Source organism: Pseudoliparis swirei, chromosome 16, assembly GCF_029220125.1.
Source record: "Pseudoliparis swirei isolate HS2019 ecotype Mariana Trench chromosome 16, NWPU_hadal_v1, whole genome shotgun sequence".
NCBI lineage: Eukaryota > Metazoa > Chordata > Actinopteri > Perciformes > Liparidae > Pseudoliparis > Pseudoliparis swirei.
In genome coordinates this window covers 24215974-24239689 of record NC_079403.1, presented here as the reverse complement: position 1 = coordinate 24239689, position 23716 = coordinate 24215974, and the positions used below count along the sequence as shown (strand labels likewise).

The window sequence follows — 23716 nt, the reverse complement described above, 5'->3', positions numbered from 1 at the left end:
CACTGTGATGGAGGACTCCAGGTCTAACTCTAGTCCATGTCTCAATGTGATAGAGGACTCCTGGTCTAACTTTAGTCCACATCTCACTGTGATGGAGGACTCCTGGTCTAACTTTAGTCCACATCTCACTGTGATGGAGGACTCCCGGTCTAACTTTAGTCCACGTCTTAATGTGATGGAGGACTTTAGTCCATGTCTCAATGTGACGGAGGACTCCTGGTCTAACTTTAGTCCACATCTCAATGTGATGGAGGACTCCTGGTCTAACTTTAGTCCATATCTCAATGTGATGGAGGACTCCTGGTCTAACTTTAGTCCACATCTCAATGTAACGGAGGACTCCCGGTCTAACTTTAGTCCACATCTCAATGTGACGGAGGACTTTAGTCCACGTCTTAATGTGACGGAGGACTCCCGGTCTAACTTTAGTCCACATCTCAATGTGATGGAGGACTCCTGGTCTAACTTTAGTCCACATCTTAATGTGATGGAGGACTTTAGTCCACGTCTTAATGTGACGGAGGACTCCCGGTCTAACTTTAGTCCATGTCTCAATGTGATAGAGGACTTCTAGTCTAACTTTAGTCCACGTCTCAATGTGATGGAGGACTCCTGGTCTAACTTTAGTCCATATCTCAATGTGATGGAGGACTCCTGGTCTAACTTTAGTCCACATCTGAATGTGATGGAGGACTCCTGGTCTAACTTTAGTCCATGTCTCAATGTGATGGAGGACTCCTGGTCTAACTTTAGTCCATGTCTCAATGTGATGGAGGACTCCTGGTCTAACTTTAGTCCACATCTCACTGTGATGGAGGACTCCTGGTCTAACTTTAGTCCACATCTCAATGTAACGGAGGACTCCAGGTCTAACTTTAGTCCACGTCTCAATTTCCCTTCACCTCCCTCAGACCCTCTCAGCTCTCCTAACTAGCCCAGAAGCAGCATGGACTCCATCTCGATGATGGCCGGCAGCAGGAGTCCTTTATTCCTCCCGTCCTCCCACCACCTGCGACCCGCCGCGGCCTGCTTCCTGCCCAACGGCGCCAAGGGCGGCGCCGGAGACCCGGAGACTTCCCGCCGGCCGCCCCGCTCCACGGTGGCCGTCCTGGGCTCGGGCGACTTCTCCAAGTGCCTCACCGTCCGCCTCCTGCGCTGCGGCTTCCACGTGGTGGTGGGCAGCCGCCACCCCGAAGCGGCGGCGCGGTCGTTTCCTCACGTGGTCGACGTGACGCACCACGAGGACGCCGTGGCGAAGGCCGGCGTCGTGTTCCTGGCGATCCGCCGGGAGTACTACTCGGTCCTGTGGGACCTGAAGCACCTCCTGGAGGGTAACGACAAGTCGAGAATGTTTTAGAGTCCAAATGTGAAAGAGGAGGACAACTGAGGACCTGTTTACGGCCTTAACTCCAGACATCGCGGCTCTGTGTTGGTGTCCCGCAGGTAAGATCCTGGTGGACGTGAGTAACAACCGGAGGGTGAACCAGTACCCAGAGTCCAACGCCGAGTACCTAGCCGCGCTGCTGCCGGACTCCGTTGCGGTCAAAGGCTTCAACGTCATCTCGGCCTGGGCGATGCAGCAGAGCTGCCCCAAAGACGCCAGCACACGGGTACGAGCACTCGGGTTCTAGTCCTAGTCTAGGTCCATCCGGAACCGAAAATTGTTCTTCAGAGTGATGCCATAGAAGAACCACTTCTGGTTCCTCAAAGAACCTTTTAAACCAGGGTTCTTTAAAGAACCATGTCCTGAAAGAGTTCTTCAAAGGACCTATAAAGGTGTCCCAAAGAACCTTTAAAAAATGGTTCTTCAAGGCACCATTTTTGGTTCCACAAGGAAGCTTTCAAACCAGGGTTCTTTAAAGAACCATTTCCTTAAAGAGTTCTACAAAGATCCTATTAAGGTGTCTCAAAGAACCTTCAAACATGGTTCTTTAAGGCAACATTTCTGGTTCCAAAAAGAACTTTCAAACCAGGGTTCTTTAAATAAACATTTCCTTAAAGAGTTCTACAAAGATCCTATAAAGGTGTCTCAAAGAACCTTCAAACATGGTTCTTTAAGGCACCATTTCTGGTTCCACAAAGAACCTTTCAAACCAGGGTTCTTTAAAGAACCATTTCGTTAAATAGTTCTTCAAATAACCTATATTGGTGTCTCAAGGAACCTTTCAAAATGGTTCTTTAAGGCACCCTTTTTGGTTCCACAAAGAACCTTCAAACATGGTTCTTTAAGGCACCATTTTTGGTTCCTCAAAGAACCTTTCAAACATGGTTCTTTAAGGCACCATTTTTGGTTCCTCAAAGAACCTTTCAAACATAGTTCTTTAAGGCACCATCTTTGGTTCCTCAAAGAACCTTTCAAACATGGTTCTTTAAGGCACCATCTTTGGTTCCACAAAGAACCTTCAAACGTGGTTCTTTAAGGCACCATCTGTGGTTCCACAAAGAACCTTTCAAACCAGGGTTCTTCAAAGAACCTATTATGGTGCCTCAAACAAAAGCGTGGTTCTTCAGCAGGTGATGGTTCTTCGTAGAAGGAGGACAGTGTATTTCCAGGTGCAGATGTCCTCACGGTTCTCCCTGGGTGTCTTCAGGTGTTCATCTGCAGCGACTCGGTGGAGGCTCGACATCAGATCATGGAGTTAGCCCGCCGGCTCCACTTCCTGCCGGTGGACATGGGCACGCTGTCCTCCTCGCGGGACATCGAGAACATTCCCATCCAGTTGTTTCCTGGCTGGAAGGGCCCCGTCCTCGCCGCCGTCGCCCTCTCCATCTTCTTCTTCGCCTACTCTTTCGTGCGCGATGTCGTCCACCCGTACGTGAAGCACAAGCAGAGCGACTTCTACAAGATCCCCATCGAGCTGGTGAACCGGACTCTGCCCACGGTCGCCATCACTCTCTTGGCCCTGGTGTACCTGGCGGGCCAGCTGGCCGCCGCCCACCAGCTCTACTACGGGACCAAATACAGACACTTCCCCCACTGGCTGGAGGGCTGGCTGCAGAGCCGCAAACAACTGGGCCTCCTCAGCTTCTTCCTGGCCGCTGTCCACGTGGTCTACAGCCTGTGTCTGCCCATGAGGAGGTCTGAGAGGTACCTGCTGCTCAACACGGCGTACCAGCAGGTCAGTGGGGCGTCACGTCCTCGGTTGACCTATGGCGTTACATCATCGGTTGACCTATGGCGTTACATCATCGGTTGACTGATGGCGTTACATCATCGGTCGACTGAGTGATGACGTTACATCATTGGTTGATTGATGACATTACATAATTGGTTGATTGATGACATCACATCATTGGTTGATTGATGACCACACATCATTGGTTGATTGATGACGTCACATCATTGGTTGACTCACATCACTCTCTGAAGGATATCCATTTGATGGCAAATAATACCTGAAAGATCAAAAATCTAAATAATGGGTCCATAATATCCACTCATGGATACATTCAAGGGAATTGAAATGCAAATACACGTTAGTGCCTGCAAATATATATATATATATATATAAATAATTTATCCATAATCAAATTCTGTACACACACACTCAATAGTCATAAGTTCTGCTCACGTCCACGAGGGTCCATCCACACGTCTGTGATCACTGCATTGACCCTGCAGTGAAAGATGGCGATAGTGTTGAATCCCTTTGTGTTTGTCAGGTTCAGGCCAACGTAGAGAACGCGTGGAACGAGGAGGAGGTGTGGAGGGTGGAGATGTACGTCTCCTTCGGGATCATGAGCCTGGGGCTGCTGTCGCTGCTGGCCATCACCTCCATCCCCTCTGTGCACAGCACGCTCAACTGGAGGGAGTTCAGCTTCATACAGGTACACACAGAGACACACATACACACACTCAGAGACACACACACACATACAGAGACCACTACATACTCAAAGAAACTTTAAAGAGTTCCAGGCTTGTAAAGAGAATTTTTTTCTTTGGTTTCTGTTCATATTTCTGGGATGGATTGGGATAATCCAAAGAGGGAAAGTCACAATGTACACTACCGTTCAAATGTTTGAGGTCACTTAGAAATGTCTTTATTTTTCAAAGTAAAGCTGTTTTTTTCAATGAAGCTAACATTAAATGAATCATAAATCCACTCTCTTCATAGTAGATGACTATTCTCTGGTATCTAATGAAGTCTCTACAGAGGTGTGTAGAGGCCCATCTCCAGTGTTCTAATGGAACATTGTGTTATCGCCTTAGAAGACTAGCGGAGGGGTAGAAAACCCTTAAAAAAACTTTTTATGCGAGCGCAGCTGAAAACAGTTATGCTGGTGAGAGAAGCTATAAAACTGGTCTTGAAGAACATTCATATTTACAATAAAAATCATTACTTATAACTTTCTCAATGTCTTGACTATATTTTATATTCATTTAGCAATTTATTTGATAAATAAAAGTGAGTTTTCATGGAAAACACCAAATTGTCTGTGTGACCCCAAACCTTTGAACGGTAGTGTACCTGTCGCTCTGTGTCGTCTCTTTGCCGTATGTCCCTTCCTGTCTGTCACTTCCTGTCTCCGCTCTCAGTCCACGCTGGGCTACATCGCGCTGCTCATCGCCACCGCCCACGGCCTGCTGTTCGGCTGGAAGCGGGCCTTCGAGGAGGGCGCCTACCGCTTCTACCTGCCGCCGGGCTTCGTGGTGGCGTTGGCGCTGCCCGTGTGCGTCATCCTGGGCAAGGTCCTGATGCTGCTGCCCTGCGTGGCCCGGAAGCTCCACGGGATCCGCCGCGGCCTGGACACCGGCCGGCGCCACCGCGGCCAGCGCCTGGAGCCCATGGGCTCGGCCGCCCACGTGTCCCCGGAGAGAGTGACCGTCATGTGAGCCGCGCCCCGATTGGATACTCACATGACGGATAAGCTCCCTGAGTGGATGAGCTCCTGTTACTGAACAGTTGTGGGTGAATTGTGTATTTATTAGCCGTTGACGTTCACTATAACTACACACTGTGTGCGACTATCGTGTCTTGTTTGTCCATTTAAAAATTGTAAGAATTAAATATTCCAAATGTTTGGAAGACAAATGTCAAAAATACTTCAGAACCTCTGAACTGTGTAATTTAATTGTAATTAAACATTTAATGCAATAGTGTTCTGTCCATTGAATTAAAGCTTCACTTTAATTACATGTTTAATGTGTCATTTCATTTGTGTAAAAAGAAGTCAAAATCTAAATAATTGTGGCCCTGACTAAGTTTTTTTATTTTATTAAACCTTTATTTAACCAGGTGAGATTAAAAATCTCTTTTTCAAGGCAGCAACATAAGAAACAAGACGAGTGAGAAGAAACTAAATGTTAAGACAGACAAGTTCATTTAAAGAAACAGTAACATTTTGGGAAACCTGCCTCCATTTCTTTGTGACCAGGGACTTCCACAGCGTGAGGAAGAGGAAGTGAAGAGTTCCCTTCTGAGGAGGAGGAACACCAACAGTGACCCGAGTGTGACCCTGAATTACAATATTTCTACAGATGGTCCATAGAACAGTGAGAATTATGCCGTGATAGGTTGCTCTCCATGATATCTAGGTATCGTATCAGTATTATGATAGTGACGGGAGATGTTTTAACAAACAAAGTTAGTCTAGAATAGTATTTGTTCACGCTGACCTAAAATCCCCTGAGCATTGAATCAGCAATGGAGTCTCACACACGAAGTAACATAAGTTACATGGATTCAAATGTTTTACACATTAGGTGCATTTATTAACAGAAATTAATCACATGACCATCGTGACGTAAGGAAGGTAGAGACACCTGTGGTGGTTTCCTCCTCCCAGTGAGGGTTCACACACCTGAGCCCTCAGACAAGGTGATGATGATGTGAGGAAGAGTCGAGAAGCACCACATAGTATATTAAAATAATTTTAATGAAACCCCATCACACATAAACATCTCACGATACATCAACTGATGCGCCAAGGCGCGTCATCAAGGACTACATCCACTTAAAAACATGAGTACGGAACAATAATATAAATAATGCAGCTCACGTTCACCAACATGGCATCTACAGAGTAGTTTTTCTTTTACATCGTTCAAGAGAACGGGGGACGCATTGGACCGGAACCAAGACGCACAGCAACGTGCGTAATGCTGGGTTTTTATCACCAGTTGGTTCTACAGCGTGGCCCAGCAGAACCTCACTCAGTCACTCAAGGTGAGGAAAGTGCAGAGCAGAACCTTCCCTAAAAAAAAAAAAAAAAACTTTTTAAAAGTCCATCCTTTAGTCCCGGAGCCGTGGAGTCACCGCGGCGCGCGCAGCGTCTCCAGGAGCGGCAGCAGCTCCTCGGCCGCGGGTCTGCAGCGGCCCTCCGCGCTCCAGCAGCGGCCAAGCGCGCTCCGGCACACCGGGCCCCGCTCCGACCGGAACACCGGGTGATCCAGAACGGACGGCCGCAGGTTGTGCGCCACCACCGCGTAGAGCACGTGCTGCCGGTCCCCGGTGTACGGCTGCTCTCTGGTCATCAGCTGCCACAGGGTGATGCCGAACGAGTACACGTCCGCCTTGGGGGACAGCGCCTCGCCCTTCAGCAGCTCCGGCGCGCGGTGCGTGTACGTGCCGCCCACGTGGCTCACGCGCGGGCTGATGGCGCTCACCTCGCAGCCGCGGTCCAGTTTCAGGGAACAGCCGAAATCCGCTATTTTGCACACGTCCCCGCTGGACAGCAGCACGTTGGCCGGCTTGATGTCCAGGTGCACGACGCAGTGCGCGTGGAGGAAGCGCAACCCGCGCGCGATGTCCGCGGCGTACCGGAGCCACCGGTCCTCCCCGAGCGGCTGCGCGCTGTCCGAAATTATCTGCTGCAGGTTCTCATCCCCCACGAACTCCATCAGGACGGTTCCGATGCTGCTCTCGTCCCCGAAGTCCGGCGGCACGCAGGTGGTCGCCGCGATGACGCGCACCACGTTCGGGTGGCGCAGGTGCGCCGCGTTCAGCTCGGCCCAGAAGCTCTGGCGCGACGCCAGCTTGTTCTTGGTGCACTTCTTGACCCGCTTCAGGGCCACGGTCTCCCCGAGGTACTGGGCCTTGTACACGGAGCCGAACCCTCCGGAGCCCACGGGCAGCAGCGCGCGTATCTCCTTCCAGTAGATCACGGTGGACCAGAGCCGGCTGGCGGTCTTGCCGTGGAGCCTCTGGACCGGGACCTGGAGCTGGGTCCCGAGGGAGTGCTTGGTGAGCGGGCTGCTGCAGGTCCCGATGTCCAGGCACGGGAACATGTCCTTGGGCAGCAGGCGGGTCGCGGGGATGGGAGACGGCATCGTGAGGGACCGGGAGGGAGCCGGTCTGCTGCGGACTGAGCCGGGACTCGGTCTGCTCCGAGCTTTTCAGCACTCAAACACACACACTGGCCACAGCGACCCCTGGTGGCGGGGAGTGCACACTGCGTCCTGTTTGGGTTCAACGGGTTCGCCCCGGTGGTTCAACTCAGTTTAGGGGGCGGGGCCACATGTATCCTGTGGTATTAAAGCACAATCATATTTGTGTGTTTCTCAACACACACAAAAAAGTAAACTACTGCACGTGTGCATTCCACGGGATGCATATTTATCAGCTCAGACGTCTCTGTGTTCAGTCAGCTGTTTTCTGTTGTTCTGTTTCCTTATTCAAGTCAGTTTATTTTATTATTTTATATATCACAAATTATAAACTCCCCTCAGAAGGATTTACAATGTGTGCACATTCGGCATCCCGGTCCCAGGACCTCACATCGGATCAGGAACAACTCCCAAGAAATACAAAAAACTCCCAAAAAAGTAGAAAAAAAACTTGCGGGGAGAGAAAAAAGGGAAGAAACCTTCAGGAGAGCTTGGAGAGCATCGACTTTACAGCGTTATTATGATCATATGGACCTCGTCCGATCATTAGAATGTCAAAATGGACTTGTTGGATCATCTGAGGGACAACAATCTGAACACATCAAGGCCCCGGACAACAGGAAGGAGGATTAGTTTGAGCTGGAATACCCAGAGCGTTGGTCACATGACCTGACCCACGTGTAACCCTTCATGTTGGGATAGCCCCGCCCCTCTGTACATGTGACCAGTGGAGTAGAGATGGTTGAAGTGGGTTTGTGAATGACTTCAACGCCTGAGCCCAGCAGCATCAGATGATCAGTCCGTCAGTCTGCCCCAGGGCAGCTGTGGCTACTGATGTAGCTCACCACCACCGGGATGACTGTGTGTGTGTATGACTACTGGACTCTGGACTCTGTAAGCGACTTCGGGTATTTAGAGAAGCGCTATATAAAATTGAAGGTTATTATTATCATTATTATTATTATGATGAGCAAGTCTTCCTCTTTTCACTCCACATCTCTATCTCTCATGTTCAGACAGGAAAAACCAAAGAGGACTAGCCTATAGGGACGAGGCTGAGAGCCGGATCGAAGACGAGCTGAGGACTAGCCTATAGGGACGAGGCTGAGAGCCGGATCGAAGACGAGCTGAGGACTAGCCTAAAGGGACGAGGCTAAGAGCCGGATCGAAGACGAGCTGAGCACTTCATGTCTAGAAGTGAAATAATGTCTTATCGTGGTTATGAGAGGAAACATGAAGTAAATGAACAGATTGTGTAGCCGGACACATGCTATGCCCCTTCTCCCTGTCCAGAGTTCTCCTGAAGCTCCCATATTTACCTCGGGATGTTTTTATATGAATTAGCACCAACTTTAATGGACATTTGTGTCCCATGTTTCAGACTCCTGTCATTTCAGATCCTTCCCCAGCATCAGGTCTCATCCCCCACACCTGCTGCCCCATGCCCATCTCACCTGCAGCACTTCCCCTCATCAGTGCCTCACTATTTAAGCTTTAAGCCGCCCCCCCCCCCCCCCCCACACACACACACACAGAGGAACACAGAGAGGAAAGAGCCTCAAAAGAAGACACAACTTTATGATTTCTGACACATTTTGATGAATGACCAAACAGAGCTGCAAGTTGGATCCTTCTCTTCCATTTATTGAGCTTTTCATGGTGTAGAAACACTGGAGTTGACGCCTGCAGTTCTTTTCTCTCATAGCAGCAAGGTATGTAAAATCAAAACAGGTTATAATAAATAATCTGCCTCTTTGGATGATGCCAATGTTTTTAAAAAACAACAGATAAATGCGGCAGCATTCATTTTTATTTTACAACCTGTAAAAACATATACATATATATTTACTTATATATATACATATGTTTGTGAATAACTTTGCCTATATTTATAATAAAAAATAAAAAAATACAACAGTAGTTTGTAAAATAGATCTTAAAAGTAAAATATTGAGAATTAGCAACGAGTCACAGGATGGCATTATGAATAAAAATGCAAACGTATAACAAATCCAACATGGCTGGAATGCTGTTCGTTTTCCGGACTTCCTCATTGGAGCGGCGTGGAGTCATCGGCGTCGGCGCTGACCTTCTTCTCATCTTCATCTTCAGAACAATCTCCCGCCGGGCCTCCAATATCCCCGATATCGCAGCGCACACGGGGGTGGGGGAAGGGTCAGGGGGGAGCATGTGATATTACAAAAAAGTCACAGTACAAATCAAATATATGTCGCTATATATAGTACAACCGTGCCGACTGTTCAGCTAAACTGGATACTTTTTTGTTTTGTACAAACGATACATTTAAGAACTAGAAAAAAAGAGGTCTGTTGCACCTTGAGGAGCTTTAGAAGTATGTTAGCAGCTTTTTCCCAATACCAAAACATAGATTGCAGTATTGCAGTGTTTCTTACATACACATTCAATAAAGTTCACCGGTACCACTGAAGCTTATAAAGAAGATTGACATTGAATTGCTGAAGGTCTGTGCCTCTCACTGAAGAGCGCCACGGCTCACATTGGAATTAGAACGATGGAAATGTGGTTCTACTTTTTCTACTGTGGAAATGTGTTTTTCTCCCTCGACTGTAATCCAGTTTATTGCTTTTATTCTCTCCATATTAAATGCTGGATTCTGTCGTATAAGTTATACATCAAGTTGATTATGTCTGCAGTTACAGGGTTCATACACACGGTGACCAATGGGTGTCCAGGACTTTAAACCAAATTTCCATGACCAGACATTTTGTTTATATCTCGGTGTATACACGAGTATAAACCTTAAATGACACAAATGAATGATAGTTTGATTAAAAGAATAAATATTGATATAAATGTTTACTCTTTTAACCAAACTGTGTGAATTAATATATGAATATAACACATTTCCATTACTTTTCCAAAACTTTTTATATTTAATTTTTTTCCAGGACTTTTCCAAGCCTGGAAATAACCATTTATAAATTCCATGACTTTTCCAGGTTTTCCATGACCGTACGAACCCTGAGTTATCTGATTGGACAATGTGTTGAATAGTCAAAGAAGGCCCTTTGAAAAACCGGTGTTTAAACAAAAGTGTTAAAAACAATGAACCTTAAGAGTGTTAAAGGTCCATTGTTTAATAAAAAGACCCCTCAATGAGAAACACAGAACACTTGTGCAAGTAAAGCAAAAATGACACTTTGATAGGAAAACACTGTCAAAATTGTACCTGTAAAAATAAAACATTTTATATTGTATTTACATGTTATTGTTCTCTAAAAGAGCTAAATATATCATCTATACATTTGTAATAAAGGTTTTTAAACAAAAAAAAGTATTAGAAGAAATAAAAGCATTACATTTACAAAAAAGTGCTATAATAACCACAAAAAAAGGCTTGCTAATAATATCTCTTGTAAAAACCACAAACTTTCGCGAGGTACAAAATAACAAACTTCTATAAATGCTTTTGAAATATCACACATTCAACGACATTTCACATAACCCAGAAACATATTGTGTCCTTTCATGTCTCGTGGAGGGAAACGGGGGAACTTAACACTTCTATTAATTTTTTTCAGAGCACAAACAACAATATGACTATGTGAGGTAAATGATAATACTATTGGGTTATATATATATATATATTTATATGCATCAGGGACGCACCATCTGACAACTGCTGTAGAGGAAAGGTGAAGGAGCAGGCGGTGCAGTTCACATTTCTGCCACAAGGGGTGCAATTCAATAACTCTTGAAAGTATAAAAGAGTCGGTGTCAAAAAATGGTGTCTGTTCTCCGGATGAAATGTGTCATCTTTCTTTTTAATAAAATAATAAAAAGTTATTTTTTACGTGTTCACTTAATCACAAGTTCAATCCACATGATTTATTTTAAAAGTCCAATGATACGCAGAATGCCAAATAAAAAATAAAATAAAATAACTAATAGGTGCGCGTTTGACCTCAGTTTTTAATCGTCATTTTTATTTTAAACCAGGAACTATTGAAACGTAAAGAATACGTCTGAGTGGATCTGATCCTGATGAGTTTGGTGTTTAGAGCGACTTAAACATTTAAATTGATATATTTAAAGTGATTGTCAGCACTATTATTTGTATTAATAATATATGTAATAATATAATAATTAATATTATTATTGAGAAAAAAGACTACAGTAAAAACTCATGACTAGCAACAGATGATGAACCAAAGACGGCCCAGCGTGTGTCCTCACTATTCTGTGTCCTCACTATCTCGTGTGTCCTCAGTATCCTCTGTGTCCTCACTAGCATGTGTCCTCACTATCCTGTGGGTCCTCACTATCCCATGTGTCCTCACTATCCTGCATATCCTCACTGTCCCATGTGTCCTCACTATCCCGTGTGTCCTCACTATCTACATGTCCTCACTATCCCATGTGTCCTCACTGTCCCATGTGTCCTCACTATCCCGTGTGTCCTCACTATCCCATGTGTCCTCACTATCTACGTGTCCTCACTATCCTGTGTGTCCTCACTATCCTATGTGTCCTCACTATCCTGAATATCCTCACGATCCCATGTGTCCTCACTGTCCCATGTGTCCTCACTATCTACGTGTCCTCACTATCCCATGTATCCTCACTATCCTATGTGTCCTCACTATCCTGAATATCCTCACTATCCTGAATATCCTCACTATCCTGTGCCCTCACTATCCTCTGTGTCCTCACTATCCTGTGTCCTCACTATCCTGTGTCTTCAATGTCCCATGTGTCCTCACTATCTACGTGTCCTCACTATCCTGTGTCCTCACTATCCTCTGTGTCCTCACTATCCTTTGTCCTCACTATCCCATGTGTCCTCAGTATCCTGTGTGTCCTCACTATCCTGTGTCCTCACTAGCATGTGTGCTCACTAGCATGTGTGCTCACTATCCTGTGTGTCCTCAGTATCCTGAATATCCTCACTATCCCATGTGTCCTCACTATCCTGTGTGTCCTCACTATCCTGAATATCCTCACTATCCCATGTGTCCTCACTGTCCCATGTGTCCTCACTATCTACGTGTCCTCACTATCCCGTGTGTCCTCACTATCCTGAATATCCTCACTATCCTGTGTCCTCACTATCCTGTGTCCTCACTATCCTCTGTGTCCTCACTATCCTGTGTCCTCACTATCCCATGTGTCCTCAGTATCCTGTGTGTCCTCACTATCCTGTGTCCTCACTAGCATGTGTGCTCACTATCCTGTGTGTCCTCAGTATCCCATGTGTCCTCAGTATCCTGTGTGTCCTCACTATCCTGTGTCCTCACTAGCATGTGTGCTCACTATCCTGTGTGTCCTCAGTATCCCATGTGTCCTCACTATCTACGTGTCCTGTGTCCTCACTATCTACGTGTCCCTGTGGCTCATTTAAGGTGGATAGTGTTGACTTTGTGTTTTTAATGGTCATTTAAATATCGGAGGAAATGCAGCAGACGTGTGAAATGCAGCGGACGTGTGAAATGCAGCAGACGTGTGAAATGCAGCGGACGTGTGAAATGCAGCAGACGTGTGAAATGCAGCAGACGTGTGAAATGCAGCGGACGTGTGAAATGCAGCAGACGTGTGAAATGCAGCAGACGTGTGAAATGCAGCGGACGTGTGAAATGCAGCGGACGTGTGAAATGCAGCGGACGTGTCCGACATGGACATGTTGACAAAATATGACGAGCATTTTGATTGCTGCCATTATTTGTGCCATTTCTTTTCATATTTGATGTGTATCCTGTTGAGCAGCCTGTGCTGACTGACTGTTGTCTTGTATGACTGCACCAGTACAATGGCAGACTGGCAGAAGAAAGCGTGCCTTCTGATTGGCCCAGGTTTGTTGCTCGCTATATTTCTATCAAGTATAGCAACAACAAAAAACAGAAAGACTTTTATCGAGGTAGGCATTTGTCCCTTTTTACCATTTTTCACATCTCAGTTAAAATGGTAAACCAATTGAACTATGTAGAGCGCTGTCCTCGAGCTAACGCTAACTAACGCTAGCTAACGCTAACTAACGCTAGCGTTGATAAACCTACATCAGCGGATTCTTTAAAGGGCAAAAAAGAGAAAAGCCATTTCAGCGTTGTGGTAAAGCAACACGTAAGAATGCCAGAGGTAGACGTCATGTCAGCTGTGACATAACGGTGGTTGTCTATGTTTTATAGTCGCCAAACTAATCCGTTTATTTACCAGCCCGTGTTTCATTCGGAGACACTATGGTTCTTGCGTTTAGCTGCTAGCAATCAACAAGGATACATAGCAAGGACAGGAAGACGGTGATGTGCAAGAGAGGAGAGGAAGTGGAGGTCGCAAAACTAAAAACCAAAGAGCAGCAGCTGAATGTCGTGTAGACAAACGTGTACTTCGGCGTTGGGTTTACTGCCTAGCTAACGCGTGTACTAGCTAACGCATTGTTCGGGAATTGATCGTAAAGTATTCTCCATCGAGTACAGATGGCTCGTTAAGGTAATCCTTTCACTTTTAAGAGTATTTTTTTTTAACATTATTTGAGCTATGTGCTAGCAAAGAAATGCACACTGTCCATAATAACTTAGCATGTATCTTAAATGTGAATCGAGTCCTGCTGCATCATTTATTTTAACAGTCTGAGTAGTTTCTCTCCTGATCGGTCGTCTGGAATAGACCCGAGAGGCGTATACAGAGAGCAGGTTTATAAACTGATTTAATTCCCTGGTAAATATCTATTTTTTATTATTTTTAGCTCCTTTTGATAGACTCAGTGCTGTATTCTGCAGTTTAATTATGATACACTTAAGATGCGTGTGTTATGAAATAAAGAACATGTGGATTTGGAAGCATTATACCGAGGTCTGAGTTTATATTCAATAAATACAGCAGCTATTTGTTATAGTCGCTGTTAATCTGACCGGAATCTATTTTCCCTTTTGAATGCACATATTGGTCGGGTGCCTTGTGAAACTTTAAATAAAATATTATGTTAAAATTGGAGTACATCGTCTTAGATTGTTTCTACTGGGCGAAGAGAGGTTTTTCAAAGTAAAAGAGGCGGTTCATTCAAACATAAATGAAACTATGCAGACTCAAGTTTCAATCCTCCTACCCTTCCCAGTCAGTTTTAAAGATCTCCATTTGCTTTTTTATGACCTGTTGTGATATACTAAACACAACGATGCAATGGGACTGAATATGAACACTTAAAGTCACATATCTTTCGGATGTAAAATCGTCTTTCTGCATTCAATCGACAACTTCTAAACTGATAGACGGATAATTCACAACGTAATCTACTCTAATCTAAGGAGTTAAAATAATCCACTGGGAGGTAGACGGGCTCGTCAGCATCGTCTCATCCAAATGCCTTGGTGGAGGGGATGCTGTGTGTCTGGAAGCTGTGGGTTGGGCAGTTTGGGAGTTTTTTTGTGTGTTATCCCCTGACACCAAACCAAAGACGTGAACCTTGAATGAAAAAGTCCCCACTGTTGCATAATTAAGCTCAAACTTGACCAACCAATGGAATGTTTCACCCTGATAATGTCGCTCAGTACCTCGTCTATAATCATGTGGATGAACTTCTGCTTTCGGGATCGATCAAAAGAAACCAGATCGATGTTTTTCACTACTTCCACTTTCTGAAAGAAATTCCGTAAAAGCCCATTTGACAAATTCCTATTGAATTTTCTTAATTTCCGGAAGCTGTTTGTCTCCTGCAATGTCACTGCGTATCGTAAAAGACCTTGACATGTGTAATCCAGCAGCGTGAACATGATAAATTGATTTCCATACAGATTAGAAATGAATGAAATGCAATAGCTGCCTGGAACATCGAATTAATCCAAAATCTGGTAGATTGTTATTTTGTTTGAAATGGATGTAAATGGGTGAAAAACATCCCCGAACTCCTGGTCCTACCACACAGAATAAAGACATCAAACAATATAGATAGATATATCCATTGAACTTCTGCTTCCTTGGGACTATCTACTCAAAGCCTGGGGGGTCGAGGAAAGAAAATAACGTCTCTGCAATCTAATGACTGAGTATTCATCTCTACGGAACTGCTCCACTAATTCCCGTTTAAAGCGACACAGCTCTCGCCGTTAAGCCACGTTCACATTATTGCGGAAAAACTGGTTTGATTAAAGGTGTTGAGAGAACTTTTGATCCTGCGTCTCTTTGAAAAGGAAAATTTCTCTTGATAATCGGAAACGCCGATGGCAAGAAATTGAGAAATTGGGCATATCCACAAAAGAGGATCGATTTTCTCTCATAAAGTGAACACGATGTGGAGAAGACGCCAACTCACCGATAAAAAGCTCACTCGGTGAAAAGAAACCATGCCAACCGCCGCAATGAGAAAGCCGATTGAGTGTGTGTGTGTGTGTGTGTGTGTGCCGGGCGGCGTACATACTGGGTCACTGAAAGGCTTGGTGGAAGCGGGGCAGTGTGGTGGGCGTGCTCAGGTTGGATATGAAGGAGGAGGGGAGCCTTTGAAGCGGACCCCCCCCCGCCGCCGCCGCCTCCGGGCCTTCCGGAGGACGGAGGGGCAGCTGGACCAGAGGCGCGGCGGGCTCCTCGCCGGGCGGATAGGCCGCGCCCTGCTGCGCCCCGCTGCCGCCGGCCGGGCTGTACGGCGGCCCGTTGAGGGGCAGGAAGTTGAAAAGCTGTGAGAAGTCCATCAGAGAGGAGGAAGATGCCAGGAAGTCGCCCGCGGCGGCGGCCGCAGTCGCCTGATTGGACATCTTGACCTCCTCCAAGCCCACTTGAGGCTCCAGCTCCAGTTTGGAGGCGGAGACTTGTGGCTCCTGGGCGGCGGAGGACGAGGGCATGGCGCTCTGCAGCTCCATCAGGTAGGACTCCAGCTCTCCCTTCAGGTTGTGCTCCCGCTCCTGCGCGGCGGCGGCGGCGGCGTATGAGGTAAAGGTGGAACCCAGCGGGTACTTGAAGGAGAACGGGTGCGTGGCCGCGGGGAAGGGCTCCGCCTCCAGGCCGGGGCCGGCGTACATGCCGAGCTGGTGCGGCGCCTCGCCTTTGACGCCCCCGGACGCCGAGTCGTAGCCGCCGCCGGGCTCCAGCGAATCGGCGGGCTCGGTCTTGACCCTCAGCAGCTCGCGGGCGTGGCTCTTCTTCACGTGCCGCGTCAGGTGGTCCTTCCTGCCGAAGCGCTGGGCGCAGTACTGGCACAGGAAGTCCTTGCGTCCCGTGTGCACCACCATGTGGCGCCGCACGTCCTTGCGGGTGTAGAAGCGGCGCTCGCAGTGCTCGCAGCGGTGCTTCTTCTCTTTGGTGCCGCCGGAGGACTTGCCGGCGTGCGTCTTCAGGTGCTCCAGGAGGACGCCGGTGCTGGGGAACGGCTGCAGGCACACCTGGCAGGTGAGGTCCCCGCTGTTGGCGGCGTGCAGGGCGAGGTGGCGCTTGAAGCCCAGCTTGGTGTTGTAGGTCTTGCCGCACTCCTGGCAGCCGAACGCCTCCTTGTAGGGGTCGTGCGTGTGCAGGTGGTTCTTCAGGTGGTCCTTGCGGTGGAACATCTTCTCGCAGTACGAACACTTGTGGTTTTTCTCCGGCGAGTGAGTCGCCATATGCCTTGGAACACAAGACACACGCCATGAGCTCAAGAACATCATACTTGTGGTTTTACTTGTGGTATTACTTGTGGTATTATTCATGGTATTACTTGTGGTATTACTCATGGTATTACTTGTGGTATTATTCATGGTATTACTTGTGGTATTACTCCTGGTATTACTTGTGGTTTTACTTGTGGTATTATTCATGGTATTACTTGTGGTTTTACTTGTGGTATTACTTGTGGTATTACTTGTGGTATTATTCATGGTATTACTTGTGGTATTACTTGTGGTATTATTCATGGTATTACTTGTGGTATTACTCATGGTATTACTTGTGGTATTATTCATGGTATTACTTGTGGTTTTACTCATGGTATTACTTGTGGTATTATTCATGGTATTACTTGTGGTATTACTCATGGTATTACTTGTGGTTTTACTTGTGGTATTACTTGTGGTATTATTCATGGTATTACTTGTGGTATTACTTGTGGTATTACTTGTGGTATTACTTGTGGTATTATTCATGGTATTACTCGTGGTATTACTTGTGGTATTACTGATGGTATTTTTGTAGTCTGACTTTCTGTATTCTTGTTGTTCTGACTTTGTTCTCTTGGTTGAATTCACTGATTGTCTCTTTTGGGGGAATCGATGACATAGAGAGTCATTTTTATTCTTAAATACTTATTAATGGAGAGAAAATGTGGCTCCAGCAGAAAGGGGCACTTTTCTCATCCAGGGCAAAAGGGGAGGAGCCTGCGCGCCACGAGGGGCCTACCTGCCAGTAGACACGCTTTACAACGACATGCACACAACACACACTCGTGGACGTGTGGAGGTCACTCCTCAGGCTCGTACCGTAGCAGCTTGTACTTGGAGACGAAGGCCTTGGTGCAGTCGGGCTGGGAGCAGCGGTACGGTCTCTCCCCCGAGTGCGAGTACGAGTGCACCTTCAGCTTCTCCAGGCTGTTGAACGCCTTCTGGCACTCCTGGCACGGGAAGTTCTTCTTGGGCTTCCCCTCCGCTCTCCTGCGCCTCCCCGCCGACGCGGCGAGCTTGGTTCTCTCCAGGACGTGGTCGCGGTGGCCCTGGGTTCCTGTGGCCATGGCACTCTAAGGACGACCCGCTACATGGACTGGGGCGCGGTGCCCGACTGGTACTGATGCAATCGTTCTATCCAGTTTCATGTGCTCAACACCGCCCGGAGTCAGGGGCCTGAGAGAGAGAGAGAGAGAGAGAGAGAGAGAGAGAACGTCACGTCCACGGTACAGGTTCAGTTTGACGGCGGTACAAAGGAGACTCAAAAGTCATAAATCAAAGGATATGCCCCTCCTCTCCAAACCAGTCGGACTTAACCCGACTCTCTTTGGGTTTCACCGAGCCGGAGAGAAGGCCGGTGATCCTGTCTGACTGGTAACATGAAGCTGGCTTGAGTCGACATGGTCATGTGACCGAAGAGCAAAAGAATCCGAAACAGCAGCCGGGATCAGAGCTCAGATCAAACCTACTGGGAATTTGATTGAAGCGAAAAAGTGATATTCAATGAGGTGAAATATGTCCAACATGGAGGTAAACTATGACATCATAGCATAGACTGTTATTCACTAGTGATGTAAACTATGACATCATAGCATAGACTGTTATTCACTAGAGATGTAAACTATGACATCATAGCATAGACTGTTATTCACTAGTGATGTAAACTATGACGTCATAGCATAGACTGTTATTCACTAGTGATGTAAACTATGACATCATAGCATAGACTGTTATTCACTAGAGATGTAAACTATGACATCATAGCATAGACTGTTATTCACTAGTGATGTAAACTATGACGTCATAGCATAGACTGTTATTCACTAGAGATGTAAACTATGACATCATAGCATAGACTGTTATTCACTAGTGATGTAAACTATGACGTCATAGCATAGACTGTTATTCACTAGAGATGTAAACTATGACGTCATAGCATAGACTGTTATTCACTAGTGATGTAAACTATGACATCATAGCATAGACTGTTATTCACTAGAGATGTAAACTATGACATCATAACATAGACTGTTATTCACTAGTGATGTAAACTATGACGTCATAGCATAGACTGTTATTCACTAGTGATGTAAACTATGACATCATAGCATAGACTGTTATTCACAAGAGATGTAAACTATGACATCATAGCATAGACTGTTATTCACTAGTGATGTAAACTATGACGTCATAGCATAGACTGTTATTCACTAGAGATGTAAACTATGACATCATAGCATAGACTGTTATTCACTAGAGATGTAAACTATGACATCATAGCATAGACTGTTATTCACTAGTGATGTAAACTATGACGTCATAGCATAGACTGTTATTCACTAGTGATGTCAACTATGACGTCATAGCATAGACTGTTATTCACTAGTGAGGTAAACTATGATGTCATAGCATTGACTGTTATTCACTGGTGATGTAAACTATGACGTCATACCATAGACTGTTATTCACTAGTGATGTAAACTATGACATCATAACATAGACTGTTATTCACTAGTGAGGTAAACTATGACGTCATAGCATAGACTGTTATTCACTAGTGATGTAAACTATGACATCATAGCATAGACTGTTATTCACTCGTGAGGTAAACTATGATGTCATAGCATTGACTGTTATTCACTAGTGATGTAAACTATGACATCATAGCATAGACTGTTATTCACTCGTGATGTAAACTATGACATCATCGCATAGACTGTTATTCACTAGTGAGGTAAACTATGACATCATAACATAGACTGTTATTCACTAGTGAGGTAAACTATGACATCATAACATAGACTGTTATTCACTAGTGAGGTAAACTATGACATCATAACATAGACTGTTATTCACTAGTGAGGTAAACTACAGGCATCAGCTAAATATGGTGTAATAGTGTGTGTGAAACTTAAAGAGATAAACTCTACATCCAGGAGTCTACAGGGGGAAAAAATAGTGAGTGAGACTTCTTCAGCAAACTGCAGATTACATTTCCTGAAGTCTCAAAATAAAGAAGTACTCCAGTAGATCTCGTGGAAGCTCTAAACGTTAGTGAGCAGCAGGCAGTGTGCGGCCATGTCTGCATAGCAACAGGGAGGCTGCGACATGCTATAGATGGACGTCAGTGGAATTAAAGGAAAGTACCGAGACTCCAAACTACAGAGAACAATGGTAGGAGATTTACATATTTTTTGGGGGGCCATTTTTTCCCCCACTGACTGAAATAAAGAGGCATTTAAAAAGAAATTGGAGGCACTTTTTAAACTTTGTTCAAACATAGTAAATATACTTATTTAGGCTTACAGGATATGAGAAATTGTCATAAAAATGTCAATAATAAGATTATCTGGCAGTAGTCTAATAGATTCTGGACCGAGTCAGAGGCTACGATGTTTTTGACAAGTTCATTAAATTATCAGAATTATTAGAGGAAGTTCTGGGGGAAAAGATATTAATATAACATGATTGTACACAGTAATATACTGTGTTGTTGAAGTATAGCTCATCCTGTATAAAAATGTTTTTTACCATTTGGTAAACTGCTGCATTGGAATTAATATAGATATGTACATTTAACATACAAGGAAGAAAGGCACATGCACATGCAGGTATTAATAACATATATATATGTATGTATGTATATATATATATAGAATAGGTCGCCGAACTGATATCTTGGATTTTTTGTGTATTTTTTATCTGTGATTCATACAAATAAAATAGCGTATTAAATTGAAGTTTCCAACAGAAAGGTTTATGGAATGTAGTTCTGGCCCTTTTAAAATGAAAATGCAAATAGATGAAATTGTGCTAACTAAACAACAACGAAACACAAATAGAAAACATCGCACATTCTCTTATTATATATTCTTGAAAATTACCATAAAACAAAAAATTACCACACGGAGAATTATCAGTCTGCAAAACTTGACAAGATCTGCTCTTATTCTTATTATTCTTATTATATATATATATATATATAAATATATATATATATATAATATATATATTTAAAAAAACATAGATATATTTTAAATATATGAATGTATCCACTGCCTCATTATGAGTGTGGACATTTTTATTTTTATTTAATTAAAAATGTTCTGAAACATGAAAGCATGACTGTTAGAATACTCAACCAAATGCTTTTGATTTAATTATGATTTAATTATGATTTATCAATAGAGATCAAAACATATCAAATATTTGTTCAGATTTCCAACAATACTATTGAGACTAAACTTCCTCGTGCTCAATACGACCAAGAGGAAGTTGCTTTTGCTGCTGATCTCAGGACAGGAAGTACAAGTGCTTCAGATACATTTATATGAAAATAACATGGGAGGAGGAGGAGGAGGAGGAGGAGGAGGAGGAACAGGAGGAGGAGGAGGAGAGCAGGCTTCATAACAACAGGTGCAACATATTTGAATGTGCCACTATCAACTCTTTAAATGTTATTGAACATATGGAATCACTTCATTTGTCATTATTCTTGTTAAGAATGTTCATTTTTTATGAAACATGGCCAGCATTTGTAAAAAAAAGAAGGTAGAAACGTTTCATTTCCTGGTTGATGAACATGTGAGCAGGACTCTCATCTCACATCCTTTTCCTGTCAACAGTATTACCTCCATCTGTTCTCACAACATTAAAGATATAGAACTAAAGACATATTGAGTCCAAATGTAAAGCAGCACTCAAGTCTCAGGTGAAGCTCACACGTCCTGCAGGATGGAGTCCAGCTGCCGCTCTGGGACCAGGTCTCTGGGACCAGGTCTCTGGGACCAGGTCTCTGGGGCCAGGTCTCTGGGACCAGGTCTCTGGGGCCAGGTCTCTGGGACCAGGTCTCTGGGACCAGGTCTCTGGGACCAGGTCTCTGGGGCCAGGTCTCTGGGGCCAGGTCTCTGGGACCAGGTCTCGTGTGTTCAGTCTCTGGGACCAGGTCTCTGGGACCAGGTCTCTGGGGCCAGGTCTCTGGGGCCAGGTCTCTGGGACCAGGTCTCTGGGGCCAGGTCTCTGGGACCAGGTCTCGTGTGTTCAGTCTCTGGGACCAGGTCTCTGGGACCAGGTCTCTGGGACCAGGTCTCTGGGGCCAGGTCTCTGGGACCAGGTCTCGTGTGTTCAGTCTCTGGGACCAGGTCTCTGGGACCAGGTCTCTGGGGCCAGGTCTCTGGGGCCAGGTCTCTGGGACCAGGTCTCGTGTGTTCAGTGCACCCTGCACAGCCTCCAAGTGAGCTTCACTTTTAGTCTTTAAAGATGCGCGCGACTCAACCAACCTGCACAATCAGTGTGCAGCACTTCTCCCTCCATGTCGCTACTTTATTGACAAGCAACAGCCGTTTCTTGTTGTGCAGGCACGCACCGGGTCCTATATCCGAGCTGCACCGGGATCACACATGCACCGGGTCCTATACCCGACCTGCACCGGGATCACCGGGTCCTACCCAACCTGCACCGGGATCACACATGCAACGGGTCCTATAGCAAACCTGCACCGGGATCACGCATGCACCGGGTCTTATACACGACCTGCACCGGGATCACCGGGTCCTATACCCAACTTGCACCGGGATCACACAGGCACCGGGTCTTATACACGACTTGCACCGGGATCACGCATTCAGCAGGTATCACGCATGCACCGGGTCCTATACCCGACCTGCACCGGGATCACGCATGCAGCGGGTGGACCGGGGGGAGACCCTGAAGCATGGCAGCACGTCATCAGCGTCTTCGCGGGTGCACATCGTGTTAGGAAAGGAGATGAGTGGATCGATAAGGACTTGTTGCCATGCTGATGAAGAAGCGTGTGTGTGCGGGGCAAAGTTACATGAACGCAAAGAGCAGGAAAAGTACTGCGGAATCCTAGTGCGCCTGTTCATCGCACTGCCGGCGTTATTATAATATATATATTATTATAATACATATATTATAATATATGTATTTATAAAGTTGTACAGATCCTCCTCACTTAGTTAGTCTACATAAATATATATATATACATACTAAGTGAGGAGGCTCTGTACAACTTTACTCAACTTTCCCTTTCTACTGGTTCCTGCAGTCTTTAAAGTTCGCGGACACGTACCGTGACACTAATATCACCAGTGACTGAATGTATTGTTATTTAAAGTAAAGCGTGTGCCTTCCGTTGTTTTCTCTGGGGTCCCAAACTGGGTACTGATTAACACAAACTTTTTTCCCCAGCTCACCCCTCTCTCATAATTTAAATAACCCCGATATTTTAATTCAAGAACTGAGTAACCGTTGACTTAATTTACACCAAACTTACCCCGGTCGCTTTAACATCCTTTCTGTTGGGTTTTTCTTGACTTTCAACTATTTTCCGAATTTTTAATAATTTTTTTCTCATATTTTTTGCTAGACGCGGCGGGCCTGAAAATTGTTTGCTTTCCTCTCTTTCGAGCAGCCATTGTGTGTATGCGCTGCGATGCAACCGCACTATGTTGTAGCCACGCCCACTCAAAGTCCCGCCCGCTCGGCGGTTTATTTTCAATCGTTAACGTCGCTGCCGCTTCCACTTCGTGTCACACACAGTGCCATTCTGTACAACTAAGTTGTATGACTTGCTACGCGGACTGTCAAGCGTTTACATTTCGTTTAGCACAACTTAAAACGATAGGGGGACAAACATCTCGGCTGAGTAATCCAATTGGCTCTCCACACTGTCACTCAACGGTGTTAGCTTTCAGACGATCCTATTGGCTGACGCTGCCGTCAGTCACGAGTGACGCGGTGGCTGATTTTCCTGGTGCGCTGTTGCAACAGGAGG

At 45.5% G+C, this 23716-nt stretch overlaps 3 protein-coding genes across 4 annotated transcripts in view; 1 reads left to right on the top strand and 2 right to left on the bottom strand.

The window, feature by feature from the left end:
* The window catches only part of steap2 (STEAP family member 2, metalloreductase), a 7442-nt gene extending 2302 nt beyond the window's left edge, over nt 1-5140 (top strand). The window contains exons 4-8 of one of the 2 annotated variants that reach the window (XM_056433961.1): nt 912-1331; nt 1444-1610; nt 2592-3119; nt 3664-3828; nt 4541-5140. In XM_056433961.1, the coding sequence (XP_056289936.1) occupies nt 947-1331; nt 1444-1610; nt 2592-3119; nt 3664-3828; nt 4541-4837 (1542 nt within the window). In that variant the 5' untranslated portion in view covers nt 912-946 and the 3' untranslated portion in view covers nt 4838-5140. Of the gene's footprint in view, nt 1332-1443; nt 1611-2591; nt 3120-3663; nt 3829-4540 lie in introns of both variants that reach the window. The other variant, XM_056433962.1, reaches the window with a different exon arrangement.
* A 719-nt stretch (nt 5141-5859) lies between these two features.
* On the bottom strand, nt 5860-7317 carry mos (v-mos Moloney murine sarcoma viral oncogene homolog). Its single transcript, XM_056434119.1, has one exon. It carries the CDS (start codon nt 7271-7273, stop codon nt 6257-6259), a length of 1017 nt encoding a protein of 338 aa, XP_056290094.1. The 5' UTR covers nt 7274-7317; the 3' UTR covers nt 5860-6256.
* A 5366-nt stretch (nt 7318-12683) lies between these two features.
* On the bottom strand, nt 12684-17987 carry plag1 (pleiomorphic adenoma gene 1). Its single transcript, XM_056434629.1, has 2 exons — nt 17740-17987; nt 12684-16891 (listed from the first exon to the last, which is right to left on the bottom strand). The coding sequence occupies exons 1-2, from the start codon at nt 17985-17987 to the stop codon at nt 15724-15726; spliced, it is 1416 nt and encodes a 471-aa protein (XP_056290604.1). The 3' UTR covers nt 12684-15723.
* Between the last annotated feature and the right edge of the window lie 5729 nt (nt 17988-23716).

Excerpts from the sequence above, each read along its gene's own strand:
- mos (XM_056434119.1), bottom strand. The coding sequence starts at position 7,273 with ATGCCGTCTCCCATCCCCGCGACCCGCCTGCTGCCCAAGGACATGTTC.
- plag1 (XM_056434629.1), bottom strand. The coding sequence starts at position 17,987 with ATGGCCACAGGAACCCAGGGCCACCGCGACCACGTCCTGGAGAGAACC. Across the intron at positions 16,892-17,739 it reads TCCAAGTACAAGCTGCTACG|GCATATGGCGACTCACTCGC; the intron begins GTACGAGCCTGA and ends TTGTGTTCCAAG.